General features: G+C 38.0%; 1 protein-coding gene across 6 annotated transcripts in view; it reads left to right on the forward strand.

The window, feature by feature from the left end:
- Window positions 1-16,099, forward strand: part of GREB1 (growth regulating estrogen receptor binding 1) — an 89,358-nt gene that overhangs the window by 55,955 nt on the left and 17,304 nt on the right. For 5 of the 6 annotated variants that reach the window (XM_040060382.2, XM_040060379.2, XM_040060377.2 and 2 more), the window contains 7 exons: window positions 1,653-1,845; window positions 2,434-2,570; window positions 3,684-4,023; window positions 5,557-5,672; window positions 6,392-6,591; window positions 8,399-8,488; window positions 9,865-10,445. In XM_040060382.2, the coding sequence (XP_039916316.1) occupies window positions 1,653-1,845; window positions 2,434-2,570; window positions 3,684-4,023; window positions 5,557-5,672; window positions 6,392-6,591; window positions 8,399-8,488; window positions 9,865-10,445 (1,657 nt within the window). The remainder of the gene's footprint in view (window positions 1-1,652; window positions 1,846-2,433; window positions 2,571-3,683; window positions 4,024-5,556; window positions 5,673-6,391; window positions 6,592-8,398; window positions 8,489-9,864; window positions 10,446-16,099) is intronic. The other variant, XM_040060384.2, reaches the window with a different exon arrangement.

Here is a 16,099-nt window from a genome sequence, read left to right on the forward strand (position 1 = left end):
TTAGACTTTTGCATGCTGGGGTGTCACCTTTTAAAGATGAATAACTCCAAAGCAAAGGATTCTTTCACTTCAAGGTACAGAGATATCTTCTCACTTCTTCACTGGCACAGGGGGCTTCTCATCTTTATCTCTGTTTAAGCATCTTACAGGATATTACTTAGTTCATCACAAACACCTTTGCTTAAATTTACACACAAATTAAAACAATCATCTCCCCAAATGCATATTTTTCCCATGATTTAAAGGAATGACCTAAATATAGAGTTCATTTCCATGGCTTAAGTAAGAATGGAACAACCAACTCTTCAACCCTCTGTCCCATTAGTCTTTTTACTCTTGCTACTGACTTCATCCTGCTGTCCTTTATGTTCACTCTGTCCTTTCTTACTCTCAGAGAAGGGCTGAGCTCTGGAAGCTTCATGTTGCTAAGAAAGAGTTAAATCTGCTCAGAGTCTTTGTCTCTCTCTCTGTAGCTCGTGGTGTTAGATGTTCAAGGCCAAGCTGATGAGAGAGGAAAAATTCACGCAGAAACATCAGCAATCAGAGCACCCAGGCAGTCCGGAATCACAAAAAAGCCCAGGCAGGATCATAAATGCCTTCTCAGCTTCCCCCCCCACCCCCAATGTAAATTGGGGTGGCTTCAGCCCAAATGGTGCCCAAAGCTCTTATCAGGGGCCCAGCAGAGATCTCACCCTGCTCTAGGGAAGTTTAGAGAAAGCAGCTGTTACAAAACAGCAACCTCTCCTTCCCCCCCTTCACCTGGGAGCCGATGGAATCCGGCCAGGCCTCAGGCCAGCTCCCATTCCCCAAAAGGGGGGAGCAGCAGGCCCAACTTGATGTTACCTGTCTCTCTCTGGCCAAAAGAAGAAGAAAAAGGACCCACCTACAGGAAATTCATGGGGTTTTATATGGTACTTCCCAAAGTCGCAGCTAACAATTTCAGTGGTCAGAATAGATGTCAATATTCCAACTAACCCGCTGATCTCTGATAGGTTGCTGTCTCTTCTAAAGCAATTCCCAGGTCCTGACCTGGAGAATTATTTTACATTTTTCTATAACTAAAAAACCAAACTGTACTAACTCATGAGAGTTTTATATCTAACAAAAATACATAGGCAGGTAAATGCCAAAAATTAAACAGCATGAATTTGGACTGAAGTTTTGCACAGGAGCAAGGAATTGACTGTCAGTATTCTGTGATATTGTGATTTGCTCTAAGAATAATTATTCTTTGCTTTTTCTGTCTTTTTCTATCATACTGACTTACCATCTGTACTTTTATATCTTGATTTTTGTATAATTATCTTTTGTTAAGGGCACCACTAACAATCTGACCAAAGTTTCTAGAGGTCTATGTATCTATTGGTAACTGTCACATCAGGTTCCTTTCCTCCTTTATATCTCATATTCTGATAGCTGCAAAGGATTGGTAATTTGCTAGCTAGAGAGCTTATCAGACTCACAGAAATTTTTACTTGTAGCGAAATAATTTGCATTTTTTTTTCGCATCCTTCCATGCAACAATTTCAGGGTAAAAGAAGAGTCCTAAATTCCTTTAACTTCGATTTCACCCCCAGGTTTAAGTATTCCACTGACATGAATATTCCCTTTTGCTGATCACTTTGGATAGTTTTGGGTTTCTTTTTTTGCAGTGCTATGCATAGTCTTTATCCTCAAACAGAGCTGTCGACAGGACTTGTTGATAGACTGTTGAACTGCAGGGAGGTGAAAGAGGCACCAAATATCGTGACCCTCCACGTGACTTCCTTCCCCTATGCGCTGCAGACACAGCAGACTCATATCAGCCCTTACAATGAGATCCACTGGCCTTCTTCGTACAGCAATGTAAGATGGATGCTTTGTGGTGCTTTTCAGAGCTTTGCATACGTTACTTTCCATTTACGTACTTGATAAAACTCTGAAGTCCCTATGATTTTTGTAAACAAGAATGAAGTTTGAGTGACATAGTGTTCAGTCTGTGCCAAGTTAATTTTTCCTTTTCTTATCCTTTCTAGCTTTCTTTTTTCTTTATTCCTTTTATATTTTCCATAAAACTTAGTAGCTCTGCTAAAAATATTTGAGCTGCATACATGGAAATCAGCTTCAGTTCTCTAGTGCATTACTTCATAAATATATGTACATTCATGGATTTTCTTCTAATCTATTTATGCACATTTATTCCATATAACTGGTCTTTCTGTGTATATGGATATGTGGGAAGAGAGAAAAAAACGGGGAAAAATTGGGTCAAATTTTCATTCTCTCAAAAAAACTAATTCTGTTTCTTTCTCTTCTTGTTTTAATATGTCTGAGTAGATGTATGCTTATTAGAGAATGTGATTGTGAGTATATCAAGGTACCAATGGTTAATCACTTGTAAATTAATTATCAGTAGACTATACCCTTATATTTTAATTGCTTCATTTGCTTTAGGGTGTAGATTTATACCATGAAAACAAGAAATACTTTGGATTGTCAGAATTCATTGAGTCCACTCTCTCTGGACATAGTATTCCACTGCTTCGGTACGACAGCTCTTTTGAAGCAATGGTCATGGCTTTGGGAAAGAGGTATGGGGCCCTCCTTTGTTTAACATGGGAAACTTAGAGAGTCCTTTTTTGTGCCTGGAGTTATTAGCTAGAAGCCTTTTTTTTTTTTTTTTTTTTTTACTTCTCACTCTCTTACACATCATCTACATATGCAAAGCATCTCACCTGTTCTTATTTTCTCCTATGTATTTAGTATATACTGGGCCTGCAATGTCATCATTTGGGGCTGTCTCTTACTATGAGCATGCACACTGCTTAGCCCAATATACAATCTGTTCTTGTTGTGACCTGTAACTACCTCGATATTATAATGATCTAACATTGTATCATCATGTAATTTTAAATGTGTTATTATTTTGTGCAATATTATCACTTGCTGACCCTGGCTGATTTTGATTTTGTGTATACTGCACTTGGAACACAAAGAGAAATTAGATGTATCACTGTGGTAGGTACATATAAATCAGAAATAAGAACTTCAGAGCAAGTCATAGTCACTTTTCTGAGCAGGCCATAGCAAGCACTGTTTAGCTGTGCACCTGGGTTTCATTTCTGTGAAAATCAGAACAGAGGAAGCTGTTGGACATCCATGGATTGCCTTTCCAAAAATTGGGGATTGAGACAGAGTGTAGCTGCCTTCAGAATTTGGAGTGCTCACTGGTTGCTGCCTACATAATCAGTCCTCTTGAACACAAGAGTAAGTTGGTTCAGAGCTTCAATAAGAAAACAAGTGAAACAACCAATCTCTCTCTGCCCCTTAAGAATGGCATGCATTGAAGATTACTATTCTTATTGATAAGAGAATGTACTTTTGATTGATGATATTACTGACTGCCTCAGCTAATATTCTGTGATAAATTTTGTAACAGCAGTAAGGTATGGATAAACTAAAATAACATAACTTACTGAACTACTTGCTTAGTAAATCTCTATGAAGAGAAGTGAAGAGACAACATCAGTTCTGATTGTAAAATGATGCCTTGCAAATACTGTACAACTGCAACTGATGAGATTCTGTTATTCAGTAGATACAAAGGATTCTTTACAGGAGAAAATCCTGAGTTTACTATATTTTGTAAAAAATAGCTCTTTCACTTCATCCTTTAATACTCTTTAACTCACCATTTATTTCAGGTTCCCCAGATTACACAGTGCAGTGATAAGGACTTTTGTCCTCATCCAACACTACTCTGCAGCTATGATGGCAGTGTGTGGTCTTTCTCAGATGAAGAATTACACCTCAGTTGAAACCCTGGAAATCACCCAAAATCTAATAAACTCTTCAAGACAATGTCCTAGTGGCCATGGCCTCATGGTAGTGTTGAGAATTCCGTGTATCCCGCTGGCTGCAGTGGCATATGAACGTCTGTACAATGTGAGGGAAAGACTAGCCCTTGAAGATAACTTTGAAATAATCTTGGGAAATCCTAATTCTGGAATCACAATCGGGAAGCACTTTGTGGAACAACTAAAGGTAAATTGTGGAATGGCATGTGCTGGGAAGCTTCATTAGATGGGCAGGTGGAGAGACCTTACTGGGGAGACCGTTATAGTCATGAGCTGAAGTGTGGAGTCTTGAAAACAAGAACTGCCATGAGGAGCATGACTTGTACCTTTTACATATACTGTCTCTTTCTTTCCTGTCCTGCCTGTGGTTAGTGCTCAGTGAAGTATTAACTAAAATGGTTAGCACTTGACTTCTAATAGCAGCCCTCAGAAACAATTGAAATGCTTTTATCTAAAGAAAAATACATTAAAAAGCCAAATAAAATGTTCAGCTTTAGCTGAATTTTCTCATAAAAGCATCACAGTGCAAAAAGATTTTAACCAGCAACTAGTTGATAGTTAAATTATTCTTGTCACCAGGAGGGGGCAAGAAGACCCATTTGCCTGATCAGTGATGGTAGTTATGGATCCTAGAGCACCCTGGTGTTCACAGCTCTGGATTTTATACTTTCTGAATCATGTTGTGGTTTATGGACTAATTTTTATCCTTTTAGTCCAGAATCATGGATCATCTGTTTAAAAAAAGTCTCCTTTGCTCTTCATAAAAGTACCATCTTCTAATTGCCAAAGCAAAAGTGCATTTCCATTCTAGAATGCTGTAATACATAAATAAAGTATACTGTTTACTCTGTTTGATCCAATACATGCTATATGAAGTAATTTGAGATCCAGAGCCTAATGCTGATCTCATTCACCTATTAATTAGGCATCACTTACTCTGAAAAATCAGTATTAGTTCTGAATCACATCCTGATTATGTTCTCTGATGTGCATAGAGGGGAACGTACAGGTGTCAGAGGCCGAGTTGTACTGTGGATCATACCATAGATACTCCTTATCTGTAGACCAGTCTTACAGCTGAAAGGACTGACTGGTGATTAAAGCAATATAGCCTGATGCTGAATAGTCAAACAAAATATGGACATGTCAGATTTCTCATAAATTTACCAGGAAAACAGATAGCTTTATGGGAGAGTGGGAGACTCCAGCGAGTTCTAAATAGGGACAGTGGTGTGTGTTGAACACTTCCAACTTTCTCCTGTTCCTCTAAGGTGAAAAATTCTCATTTCTAGCTTATTTTCTTCCTTGGACTCAGATATCCATATATTATCTGCGTAAAGAAGCCTCTGTATTCTCTTCTCTCCCCCAAAACTCCTGCTCAGCTTTACTCTCCATTGTGCCATATTTGCCATATGCCCTGGTCTGAGGGCTGTGTATGCAGATTGGAAGCTGGGAAGATATTGTCCCAAAATCCCCAGACTAACAGCAGGCAAATTGCTGCCTGTAATGCTCTAGAAAGTGTGAGGTCTATCTGTGTTGAATTTGGTTCTGCTGTGTGGCTTCTTTTCCACTGTACAAGTGGATTATTATAAAACATGATAAAATATGTCTTTCTGTCTTTTTATTTGATATAGGTATCTCTCTCTATATAAACTATTATATAGTTATAGATAAGTCCAACATATAGATATGTTCAACAGGGTTTCTCTGCCTTGTACAGATCTGGCAGAAAATTGAGGATGTAGATTGGAGGCCACAGACCTATTTGGAATTAGAAGGTTTGCCTTGCATATTGATATTTAGTGGGATGGATCCACAAGGGGAGTCTTTGCCACGGTAAGAAGATCCACTCTTTTCTCAGTGCCAGTGTTTTATTCATTGCTTATCAAATAGCTAAAGATTAACTGTGTGATTACTTGTGTGAGAGGAAGACAGATATCAGTGTCAAGGTATTTCTTTGCCATTTTTAGGGCAGTTTTTATATCATAAATATGAACTCCATATTATTGATAATAAACTTCTGTATATATCAAGATATAAATAGCTCCAAAAATATTATGAACATTATCCCTATTTAGAGGAGAGAATGGGTATGTTAAAAAAAAAAGAAGTATAGCTGCTTAGGTTTCTGAGGGTAGCTGAGAAATTTGCAGGATGCTGGTATGTGTTCTCCAGGATGTATGAAGAGATCAGTGCCTTCTGGAATGGCAGGACGAAGCCAGACAGGATGCCCTGATGCCCTGGGGCACTAAATGCTTTTGTAGGTTCAACTGAATCCTTTTCTCTGTGCATGAGGTTTAGAATCCAAATGATTATTCTTTTTCTTGTGCTGATGCTAATGTTCAGTGCAGTAAATTAAGCTGTGTAACTGGGTTAAGAGAAAGAAAAGTGTATGCACCACAGTGGTAAACCTATTGAGCACAAAATACTGTGTTCTATCTCATCCCTTGTTGAAGCAAATCATGAAAAAAATTCCTCTTTGGCTGTGTTTCTCAAAGAGATAAGAGACAAGATTACAGTGAGTTTACATGCTAACTCCTCCTGCTTCTCTCCAGATCACTGAGATACTGTGACCTACGCTTAATAAATTCATCTTCTTTGGTACGGACAACCCTGGAGCAAGAACTTGGTTTGGCAGCATACTTTGTGAGCTCAGAAATTCACACAGAGAAAGCAGTTGTGAATGATGTGTTGGAAAGTGACCCAGAGAAATTAAGCAGTACTGACAATGAGGATGAAGAAATAGCGACAGAAGGTATTGTTTATTACTGGTAATAAAAGAAACTGTAAAATGATTGAAAATTGTGGGCATGATATCTCTGAGTCGAAGAGAAATTAGCAGCTGCTAGCAGGCTAAAATGTCTTAGACTCAGAAATATCATGCCCGCAGAAATGATTAGCAAGAGCAGAAATGTATGGATAAGGGTTTCTCACTTAACTGAGTGAGCTCTGCTCCGTAGTTCTATCTCATTGAACCTCTGTTTTCTCACCCTTCTGCTGCTGCTGCATTTTAACTTCTTGCAGTTCTACTGCTGTATCTGTTATCTCTCTCTGTTTTCTGGCTCCCTCCTGTGTTCCTCCTTTGTCCTGTATGTTCTGACAGCCACAAAGTGGAGCTCGAGTAGGAACACCAGTAGGTGACAGTCAGTGTTCAGAGAACCCTCTGCACTCTCCTTCCCCAGCAGGGAAGGGTGCAATTTGCTGTCTGAGAAGCAGCAGCAGTGACCACATCCTTACCCTCAGGGCAGTGGCAGCTCCAACTAAACTGTTCCTGACTGATAACACCAAACCTATGCTTACAGTGATATCAGTGATAAAGATTCCTTCCAAGGAAACAGGTAAGCAGTCCCTACTTTGTAAGGTGTTAAATAGTATGGATAGAAAATATATCTCAACATAGAAGCTTCTGAAGATGCACATAAATTCAAATAGACAGTGTAGAGCTGGTGAATCCATAATTTCTTAAGAAACCTATTGAGAATATGCAATTGTGTAAAAGAAAGCAGTAATTACCTCAGAAACAATATTTTTTTTTCTTGAGTTAAAATTGATGGGTATTATCAATTATTTATTAGTTCTTTACACTTTTCTTTACTGTCTATTGTGCTTGTGGAAAACAAAGGATTTTTATCCTTGTAAAGTATTTAAATCTCAAACAACTTGCCTTCATTTCCTTTCCTATACTGTGTTCACCTAGGAAGTTCTTACTCATTGAAAAACTCACTGCTGAAATAGCAGAACAAGCCAAACAAAAATACTTTCTTTAATCCAATATGTACTCCTTATAGAGGAATGAAACACTTGAGGTCATACACAAACTGTGTTCAGTAGATGCCTGCTTCAGACACGATGAGTACTTCTTGCGATGAGTAGTTCTGTCCATTTAGTTGAAGTATGCTGAGATTGTGTGTGATCTGAGTCAGATGGGCTCCTATGTTGTCTAAGGCTGCTCTCCTAGCCCTTGAAGTGTGGTATGATCATCCTAAGTGCAATTCAGAACATGTGAGATAGGCTTGCAGTCTAAGTTTTCTGATGGCAGTGCTTATGTCTCAGTTTATCATGTTAAAACTGTACAGAAACAAGCATTTTAACTTGGAAGCCTGAGCTAGGAATCTCAAGTGAATGGCCTTGATGGCCATTCAGCTGAGGATTTTCACCACCAAAAGCTGAGATACAATCTGGCCATAAAGCTGTGTGGGGTAGGAGGTAATTTAATAACATACTGACAAAAGAGAGCTTGTTGTCTGCTGCTTTCCCTGACACTGGACTAGAGGGGAATGTAAGACATGGGTTGGAAGAGAAATCATGGTTGAGACAGGCCTAGGTATTACCATCTCCTGGCTGCAGTACTGATTTTTGCTATTGCAGCTCAATATAGGTAAATGAGACTGTAGGCTGATCCAATATTCTGGATACCTTCTGTACTGGAAGTGGGGTCAGCATGAGAACAAACCCCACTCAAACCCTTGTGTACTTTTCCTTACTTTGACAATATAGCTGTGATTTACAGGCTTACCTAAATTATATTTTGAGTTTTTCTGTTGCTACCATTCATGAAACAGGTTCTACTTCAGAAAAGAGAAGTCCTCTGAAAAGAGAAAGATCGCGTTCCCATGATTCTGCATCTTCATCTCTCTCTTCGAAAGCTTCCAGTAAGACCATAAGATCATCTCTGTTAATTTAAGTTTAGGACATAAAAGAGACCTTAGCTTGTTAGATAAATAATAAAAGTCATAAATCACTAAGGTTTTGATAAGACCTATTTTAATGGGATGACTAAGATGACTAAAAAATACAGGGATTAAACTTCTGAAATACAGGAAATAGGATCTTGCTTGAAAAATTTTCATGTCAAGGGTGCCCAAACTAGGTGCTTCCGTGTGGCCTGTCCATGACTCTGTGCCTTCAGTTAATCTGTGGTTACAGAAATCTTTTTCCTTTCTTTTTTTTCTGTGCCCCTGAATACTGGTATTTTGAGGGATGTCACAGTGGTGTTACTTGCAACTATTCACAGTGCTTCTGACACTTTTGCATTTGTTGCTAATGGCTTTTACTGACTACTTTAGATTAATAGACAAAGGATAACTTACCATTTCTTGAAATCAGGAGAAACTACTGAGTTTTGTTCGTTCAAAATGTGGGGGGTTTTGAGAAAGGATGGTTGTTTTCACCATGAGAGGAAATCTGGTTTAACCTATGTTCAACCTTAAGCAGATATTCCTAATACCTTGTGTAGGCTGATTCTACAAGCAGTTATCTGTCTTCTTTGAACATTGTGAAGTATTTGTGTGCCCACTTTCACTAGGCATTAAAGATGCTCAGAACCATTTAAGATGTGTTAATCTTTCAAGAAATCTTAATGGTTAAAACATAGAGCGTAAAAATACACAGCTTTCAGAAAACCTGCAATTATCTGTGGGGTGTATCTACATCCATATTCCCAGCCAACATTCATGAGTTCAGTGTGTTCTCTGAGCTGACCCAAAGCTGTATGAACGCACCAACGCATTATGTAGCACCAGGGCCTCGAGGGCTGCCAGGTTTTATTAGATCAGCCTGAGTGCTGCAGTGATGCAGACATGGGTATCAGAACAGAGCTGACTCACAGGACTGTTTTTAGATGTCAGTCTGGGTAGACATTTCTGTCGTGTGGTGGGGTAATAGCCTGTAGATACTAATTTTCTTCAATTCATTTAAACAGTGGTAATTTTGTATTTGTCTTGAGTGATTAAAGTATCCAGTGAGCACTTTAAGCAAGGAATGTATGAGGGAAATAGAGGACAGGACAATCACTGACATCTTTCCTATGCACTTCAGGATTTTAAAAGCCACTTTCTGCATTGAAATGAATACTCTAAACTAGTCCCATTATGGCTTCCTGTGAGAGGAAGGTCGAAGCAAGCAGAGGAGCAAGATTGCGATGTTTTCTGGACAATGTATTGAGAGGATTATTTGTTGTGTTTTGTTTAACTGTGGCATTGGCTAGCAGAGATAGAGGCACTGTGCTGAAATACAAATTTTCTTTTAGTTACAGCATTCTGCACTGAGTCATCTCCTCCCCAAGCCCTAAGTAACAGCACTGAAGAAACTACAAATAACTATGAAAGGCAGAAGCAGAAAGTAGACAAGGGGGCACAAACAACAATCAGCAAACACTTGCCACCAGTAACTGAACAGCTGGATATGAAACAAAACATTAAAAGTGCCCAAGTCTCCATCACCTCGTCATCCTCCTCACCTTTCTCCTCCTCTTCTTCCTCCTCTGCACCTGCTCATAACTCCTTCATCCTACAGACGTCTCAATGCTCCATGACCAAAGCATCAAAACAGCCTCCCATAGTTTTCCTGCCCAAACTTGTTTATGACATTATTACTTCTACTGACAGCAGTGGACTTCCCAAATCCTCTTCCCTCTTGCCTTACCATTCTGTTATGTGGGCAAGTTCTTTTCGTCCTCTTATGAGTAAGATGATGACGTGCACGGAGCAGTCTCTGTACTACCGCCAGTGGACGGTTCCCAAGCCAATCCATATGGATTACAACAACAGAAATGAGGGCAGAATGGACACCTTTCACCCAAGGAGGCTCCTGCTGAGTGGACCACCACAGGTGTGTAAAAAGAACAAGGTATTATAATTGATTTATTTTGTTTAATTTTATCATGATCTCAGAAAAAATATTTAGTTATTATTATTCATACTTGAAGGGGTGTTTTGGGTTTTTTTGTGGAGAGTAAATTACTTGCATTTTATTTCCTGATCCCTTCTAATAAAAAATATCTTCCTTTCTTTACTGCTAGCCTGAGTTCTAATACAGAGAAGCTGCAGCAACCTTTGTCAGTCTCTCTCCATTAAAATGTTTTAAAGACAGTTTGATCAAGAGATAGATTTCATGTGTAATTTCACTTTGTTAAAGTTGCATATGCATTTATATTTTAAATAAATATCAAATATCTTAACAAAGCCACTTTCTTATGATCAATGTGAAAGCAGCTGGGAGTTTGTAATTAAATTATTTTGTTTCCTTTGCACAGCAGACAGAAATAGAAGCTGTTGTAAATAATACATGTGAGAAGGCCAGTTCAAAGTAGCAGAGCCATATTTAAATGATGAGTAGCTGACCCAGGAGTTTTTACAATACTTTGAAAATATATATGGAAATGGGTCTAGTACTAAGAAGTTATTTCTTGTGTAAATTCTCTGGGAATGTTTAGCACTTATCGCTGAGCAAGGTGTCTCCTAGTTAAGTGCACATGTTACAGGCTAAAGGTAGTATTGTACCTCATGTTTTACTGAAGTATGAAGCATTAGGATAGGAAGAGGCACTGTGCCTGCTGAGTGCAGATATATTTCCTGTGAACCTCAGAAGTCAAACAAGATAAATGCAAACCAAGACAAAGATGTTTCCAGTTACTGCAACATCAACCCAAAGAATTAATCCAAAGATAGTTACTGAATTAGTTTGTCACATAATCCATTCTTCTATGCCCATCCATGGCAAAAAGCAACTGCATATTGCTATTTGTTAAATTATTGTTTTCCATTGTATACCTAAATATACCGTGCAGAAGAGTAGAAAGAGCATAAATGAGCTTTTCATACTGGGAATTCCCACAGATGTTACTCTGATTCATAAAGGATTCCAGAAAATATTGATACATTTTTCACTGGCCCTTTCCTTTGATCTAAATAGTTCATGTTTGCCAAATATTGAGGTGTTACGTGATCAAGAAACTAAATTTCATACTCAGCTGCAGCATAAAAATCTGGAGAGAGATGTTAATTTTCACCCCCCCAAAACCCCCCAAAATGACAGTCTGTAACAAAATGACAGGCTCTAACTTGTGTTAGAATTTTATTTTGCACTCACATCAAACCCCATAAAGATATGATTCTGAAAGCCATCCTAAACATTCAGATTAGCCAATAAGAAATTATTTCTTTGGTATTCATTTGCTTTTGGGTCCCAAATGTAAATTGTGGTTCTCAGAAGAATCATTTAGAAACTTCTAAGAGCATACTACACATGGTGAGAACGTTTTGATGCTTCACACACTTGATATTTGCAATTTGACTATGATCAAACAGGCAGCTTGTTTATTTATCAGCCCACTTTTCACTATCAAATCTCTCTGGTTTTTTTTCCAAGTATGGAATAGGACTTCTGTTGAGACCCTCTGTACAGAAGTGAATTTCAGCTTTGGTAACAATTCTTTTATTTGAAACTCCATCTCTTCTTCAGCTGTCTTCACAATGCAGGTTATTTCCTAGTGTTGGATTGGTTGTATTTCCTAGTGTTAAACAGTTGGATTAGTTCCTAAAGGATACTTTTTATATATCTATTAATTTTATATTCCTCAGTTCTTGCTGAAGAATAAACCTGTTTCACACAGAACAAATTCATGCATATCAAATTAGGAGTATCATATCTTATTCCTAAGTATTAAAAATATAGGGTTTATATATATTAATGTATACATTTATACACACACACACACACACACACACACATATACAAACACACACACAAATAATATTATTGTATGTAATGGAATTTTCCATTTATGATTCCATGGAAATCTCTTAATTTATTTCTATTTTCATGGAACAACCCAGCAACTTTTCTACCTTTACTATTTTAACCTCCCAAATTCCTAAAAACTCCTGTAAATCAAACAAACAGCTTTAAAAGTATGTGGATTAATTTAAGGTATAACAGTGCAGTGTTTCTTGAAGGGAAGACTAGCAATAAAATATGCAGAAATTAGAATTACCCTTCTCTTTTGAGAAGAAATAAGTTTCCTACTGAAGTAGGTTTTATTAATTATTTTTGCTAATAACATTTTACAGGGACTTAATGCTTATTGCATCAAGAGGTAAAGGCAAAAATGAAAACAATTATTAGACAGCTCATATCTGAATGTTGGTAACATCTCAGCCAAAGTATTAGACTGCTAGAGTAGTATCTTCCCAAAAAAATGAGTAATTACTTGTTTTCTTTATCAGGCAGTGATTCCTTTACTAAAATTTAAATCAGGAAGCTATTTTTTAGTTAAAATGAAAAATAACTAAATCAACAGAACAAGAAAACTAGGCACATTAGAGAATCAAAATTACAATTCTCACTGTCAGGGAAATTAGTAATAAATATGCTCACCTTTCTCTCATGGAGATATTTTACGTTATGTACTCGTCAAAGTATTTTGCTGTACGACTTGATGCATTTTTACAAGGACTGTTATGTACATTAGAAGGCAACAAATGCCTTATTTTTACAATAGGCTTTAGGAAATACAGCAAAGACTGGATAGGTATGGAATAATTAATCTGTAAATTAGCCCACATGATTAAAGTGAAGCCATTGGTTAGTGAGTATGATTTAAAATGCATCACCATGAGCAACACATATCATATCTATGGCTTGATGTCCTTTCCCTGGTGCACCCACGCAAGTGCCTATATGGAATTCTTAATTCCCTCAAGTATTTTTTCTTCAGAACATTCATCTTAAAGTTCCCCAAACTGCAAATCAAGGTGTTGCATGTTTGGTTCTTTAACTGGATTTTACAGTTTAGAACTAGCATTTTTCTGAAGCGTGGAAGCTGCTGGTGAGCACAGCTCAGTCCTGTGGCACCAATTCCAGGGAATGAAGCAAACATGTCTTAAGACACTTCCTGAAGAAGAAAACTGCTGCCTGTATTATTACTCTACTTTTATTAAAATCTCATTACAGTGGGTGTATATACCATTTAGCTTATGTAAGAAAAATATCAGGGAAGTATTTAATATATCTATTATTAGCTGTGTTTTAGAGGAAAGTAGCATGTGGAAACATGGAGAAGAGCCATCAACATTTGACCAACTGTCTGTGGATCATCAGCATGTTTTCTGCAAACCATCATTGATTCACAGGCCACATTTTGAAAACCACTGCCATGGTATGTGAAGAACTGTCTTACCTGGAAATTAGAATAGAAAAGCCTTATGGAATTATTTCCCCTTTCACCATATTTCTCCAAAAGAGAGGCCTGAAATTGGCTACATGTAAGACTAGTAAAGTACTTCTAGTGGTCCTGGTGTTCAACATGTGGAACAAGTTAAAAAAGGAAGTTTGTTACTGTTACACCTTCTACAACAGCACTTTTGGATGTCACTCCATGAATGCATGGAGGCACACATGCAGTTTATCTGACTGGAATGCTCTCTCTCAGATTCTTAGTTGGTTTGTACCCTATCCTTGATGTTTATGGCAAGCAGAGTTCAGTGGTCAAAATCTTTGGAGAGCTTTCCTCTCCTCTGGTAATATATGTCTTTGATACAAAACCTAGACCTTCATACTCACGTCAAATTTTCTTCAGGAAAGAATTTGAATTCATATTCCTTCCTCTTGCTGCAGCTACACTCTTCATGAATGAAGAGCTGCAGAGTAAGCACATTCTTAGTATTTTATGGGTCAAATTGTCCCTGGCACTAAGGATGAAAATAGAAACAAACCCCCTAAATTTCATCAGGCCCCAAATTCCTTAGTTACCATCAGTTTTCACAAGACCTGAGGTTTTTTCACATCTTAGTTTTTCTTCTTTGATATCTGATTCTTCAGACTTCTGTCTTCCAAAGTCAGGTAGACAGGAACAAATCAGAGTAATACTTCCGTTATTTGGGAATATTGCCTCCCAGGTGCCTTATCTTACAAAGCACTGAACACTGCCACGTGTTTGTGGAACCATTTTCTGGAAAGTAGAGCTGTTTGTCATAATGGCCCCTCTCACGTACATTTTGTTTCAGAAATTGTAAAATGCAGCCCAGTTCTAGGTTCCTTCAGTCTTTTAATATGTTTGCAATTTTGGTATCCAGAGCAAAGACAGGATATGGGGGAAAACACCTTGCTCAGAGTACTTCTTTACCCGTTGTTGTCATTATTAATATATCACGCTTAGCCCAGAGTCACTGGTTAGGATCAGCACAGCATTGCACTTGTCCTCCCTAAAGCCATGTAAAGCTGCAGACCAATCAGGTATCCACTTAAAAAATTCTTTTCAGATCTCCTAGTTGTTGCAGTTAGGAGATAGAGGATGAGCAGATGCAGGGCTTTATGCTTCAAAGGTGTGCATATCCTCCTCGCAAGATCTCTTTGTAGCTACTTACAGTGCACACTCTTGGAAAAAGGGGAAGTGACAGATGGGGCAGGGGCTCTTTGGAGAGATGTGGAAGTTGTGTTTTGATAGCTATTCAGTATTTTCAAACAGAGAAAGACTCCCTGTGCTATTCCATTTTGCCTAGAGATGGTACACATAGAAAACAGTACAATTAATTTTGAAGGTGCATTTAGCTATCTGGGTATGCTCCAAGTTCACTTGTTCAAGATTCTTCCCTTCTGGAGTAAATGCTGACTGTAAATGAGAAGTCATCCATTTTTTATTTTCTTTTTGAAAACCTTCTTCTCCAAATGACGTGAAAAAGGTGTTTCCTCTTTCACCAGTTCATTTCTTGAAGAGCAAATGCAGGCAAATATGCTAGTGAATGGAGTCCAAATATGAATGCTGCCTGTGCTCAGCCCAATCTCTGTCCTGGCAGGGAAATATTCTATTCCTGGAAGTTCCCAACAGCTCATATCTAGCATACAGAGCACTGCTCGTATCTGGCAGTTCGTAAAACTCACAGTACTGAATTGGAAACTTTTAATGTGACAGATAAGGAGATTGGATAAGGTCTGATGCCTGCAATAGCCTAAGTGCATTCATTACAGCTTAGTGGTGTGGCACTTGGCATCCTGTGGTTTCCAGTGGTTTTGACTTATGATCCTCCAGCTTTTGTGTACACTTGAGGCCGCTGACTGATGCTTTTCATCTTAGCACCATGTAGCAGTAGCTTTGTCACTCCCACACACATTGTGAAAAGCCATTGGCAAAGACTGGACCCCCAAGGAAAAAAAAATACATGAGTTTGATAGAATAAAATTTTAATGCATATCAAAAAGAAAAAGTACGGTTTTCAGCATGTTGTTCTGTTGACAGTTCTAAGTATATACTTCAAACAGATTAAGAATTAATTTTTATATAGATATCTAATATCAAGGAGACAGGTGTACTTTTGATAAATGATCTCTTGTTTGAAATTAGGAAACTGTTAATCTGTCAGGCTACCCTGTGTTTAATGAAAAGATGATCAGAGGCACTTTAAAAGAGTATGTTCATAAGAGAATAAAAAGGTAATCTCAGACATGAAGAAAACAAATGAAAGTATTTTCTTTTTTTCCTCAGATGT

This window comes from Hirundo rustica, chromosome 3, assembly GCF_015227805.2.
Source record: "Hirundo rustica isolate bHirRus1 chromosome 3, bHirRus1.pri.v3, whole genome shotgun sequence".
Lineage (NCBI taxonomy): Eukaryota > Metazoa > Chordata > Aves > Passeriformes > Hirundinidae > Hirundo > Hirundo rustica.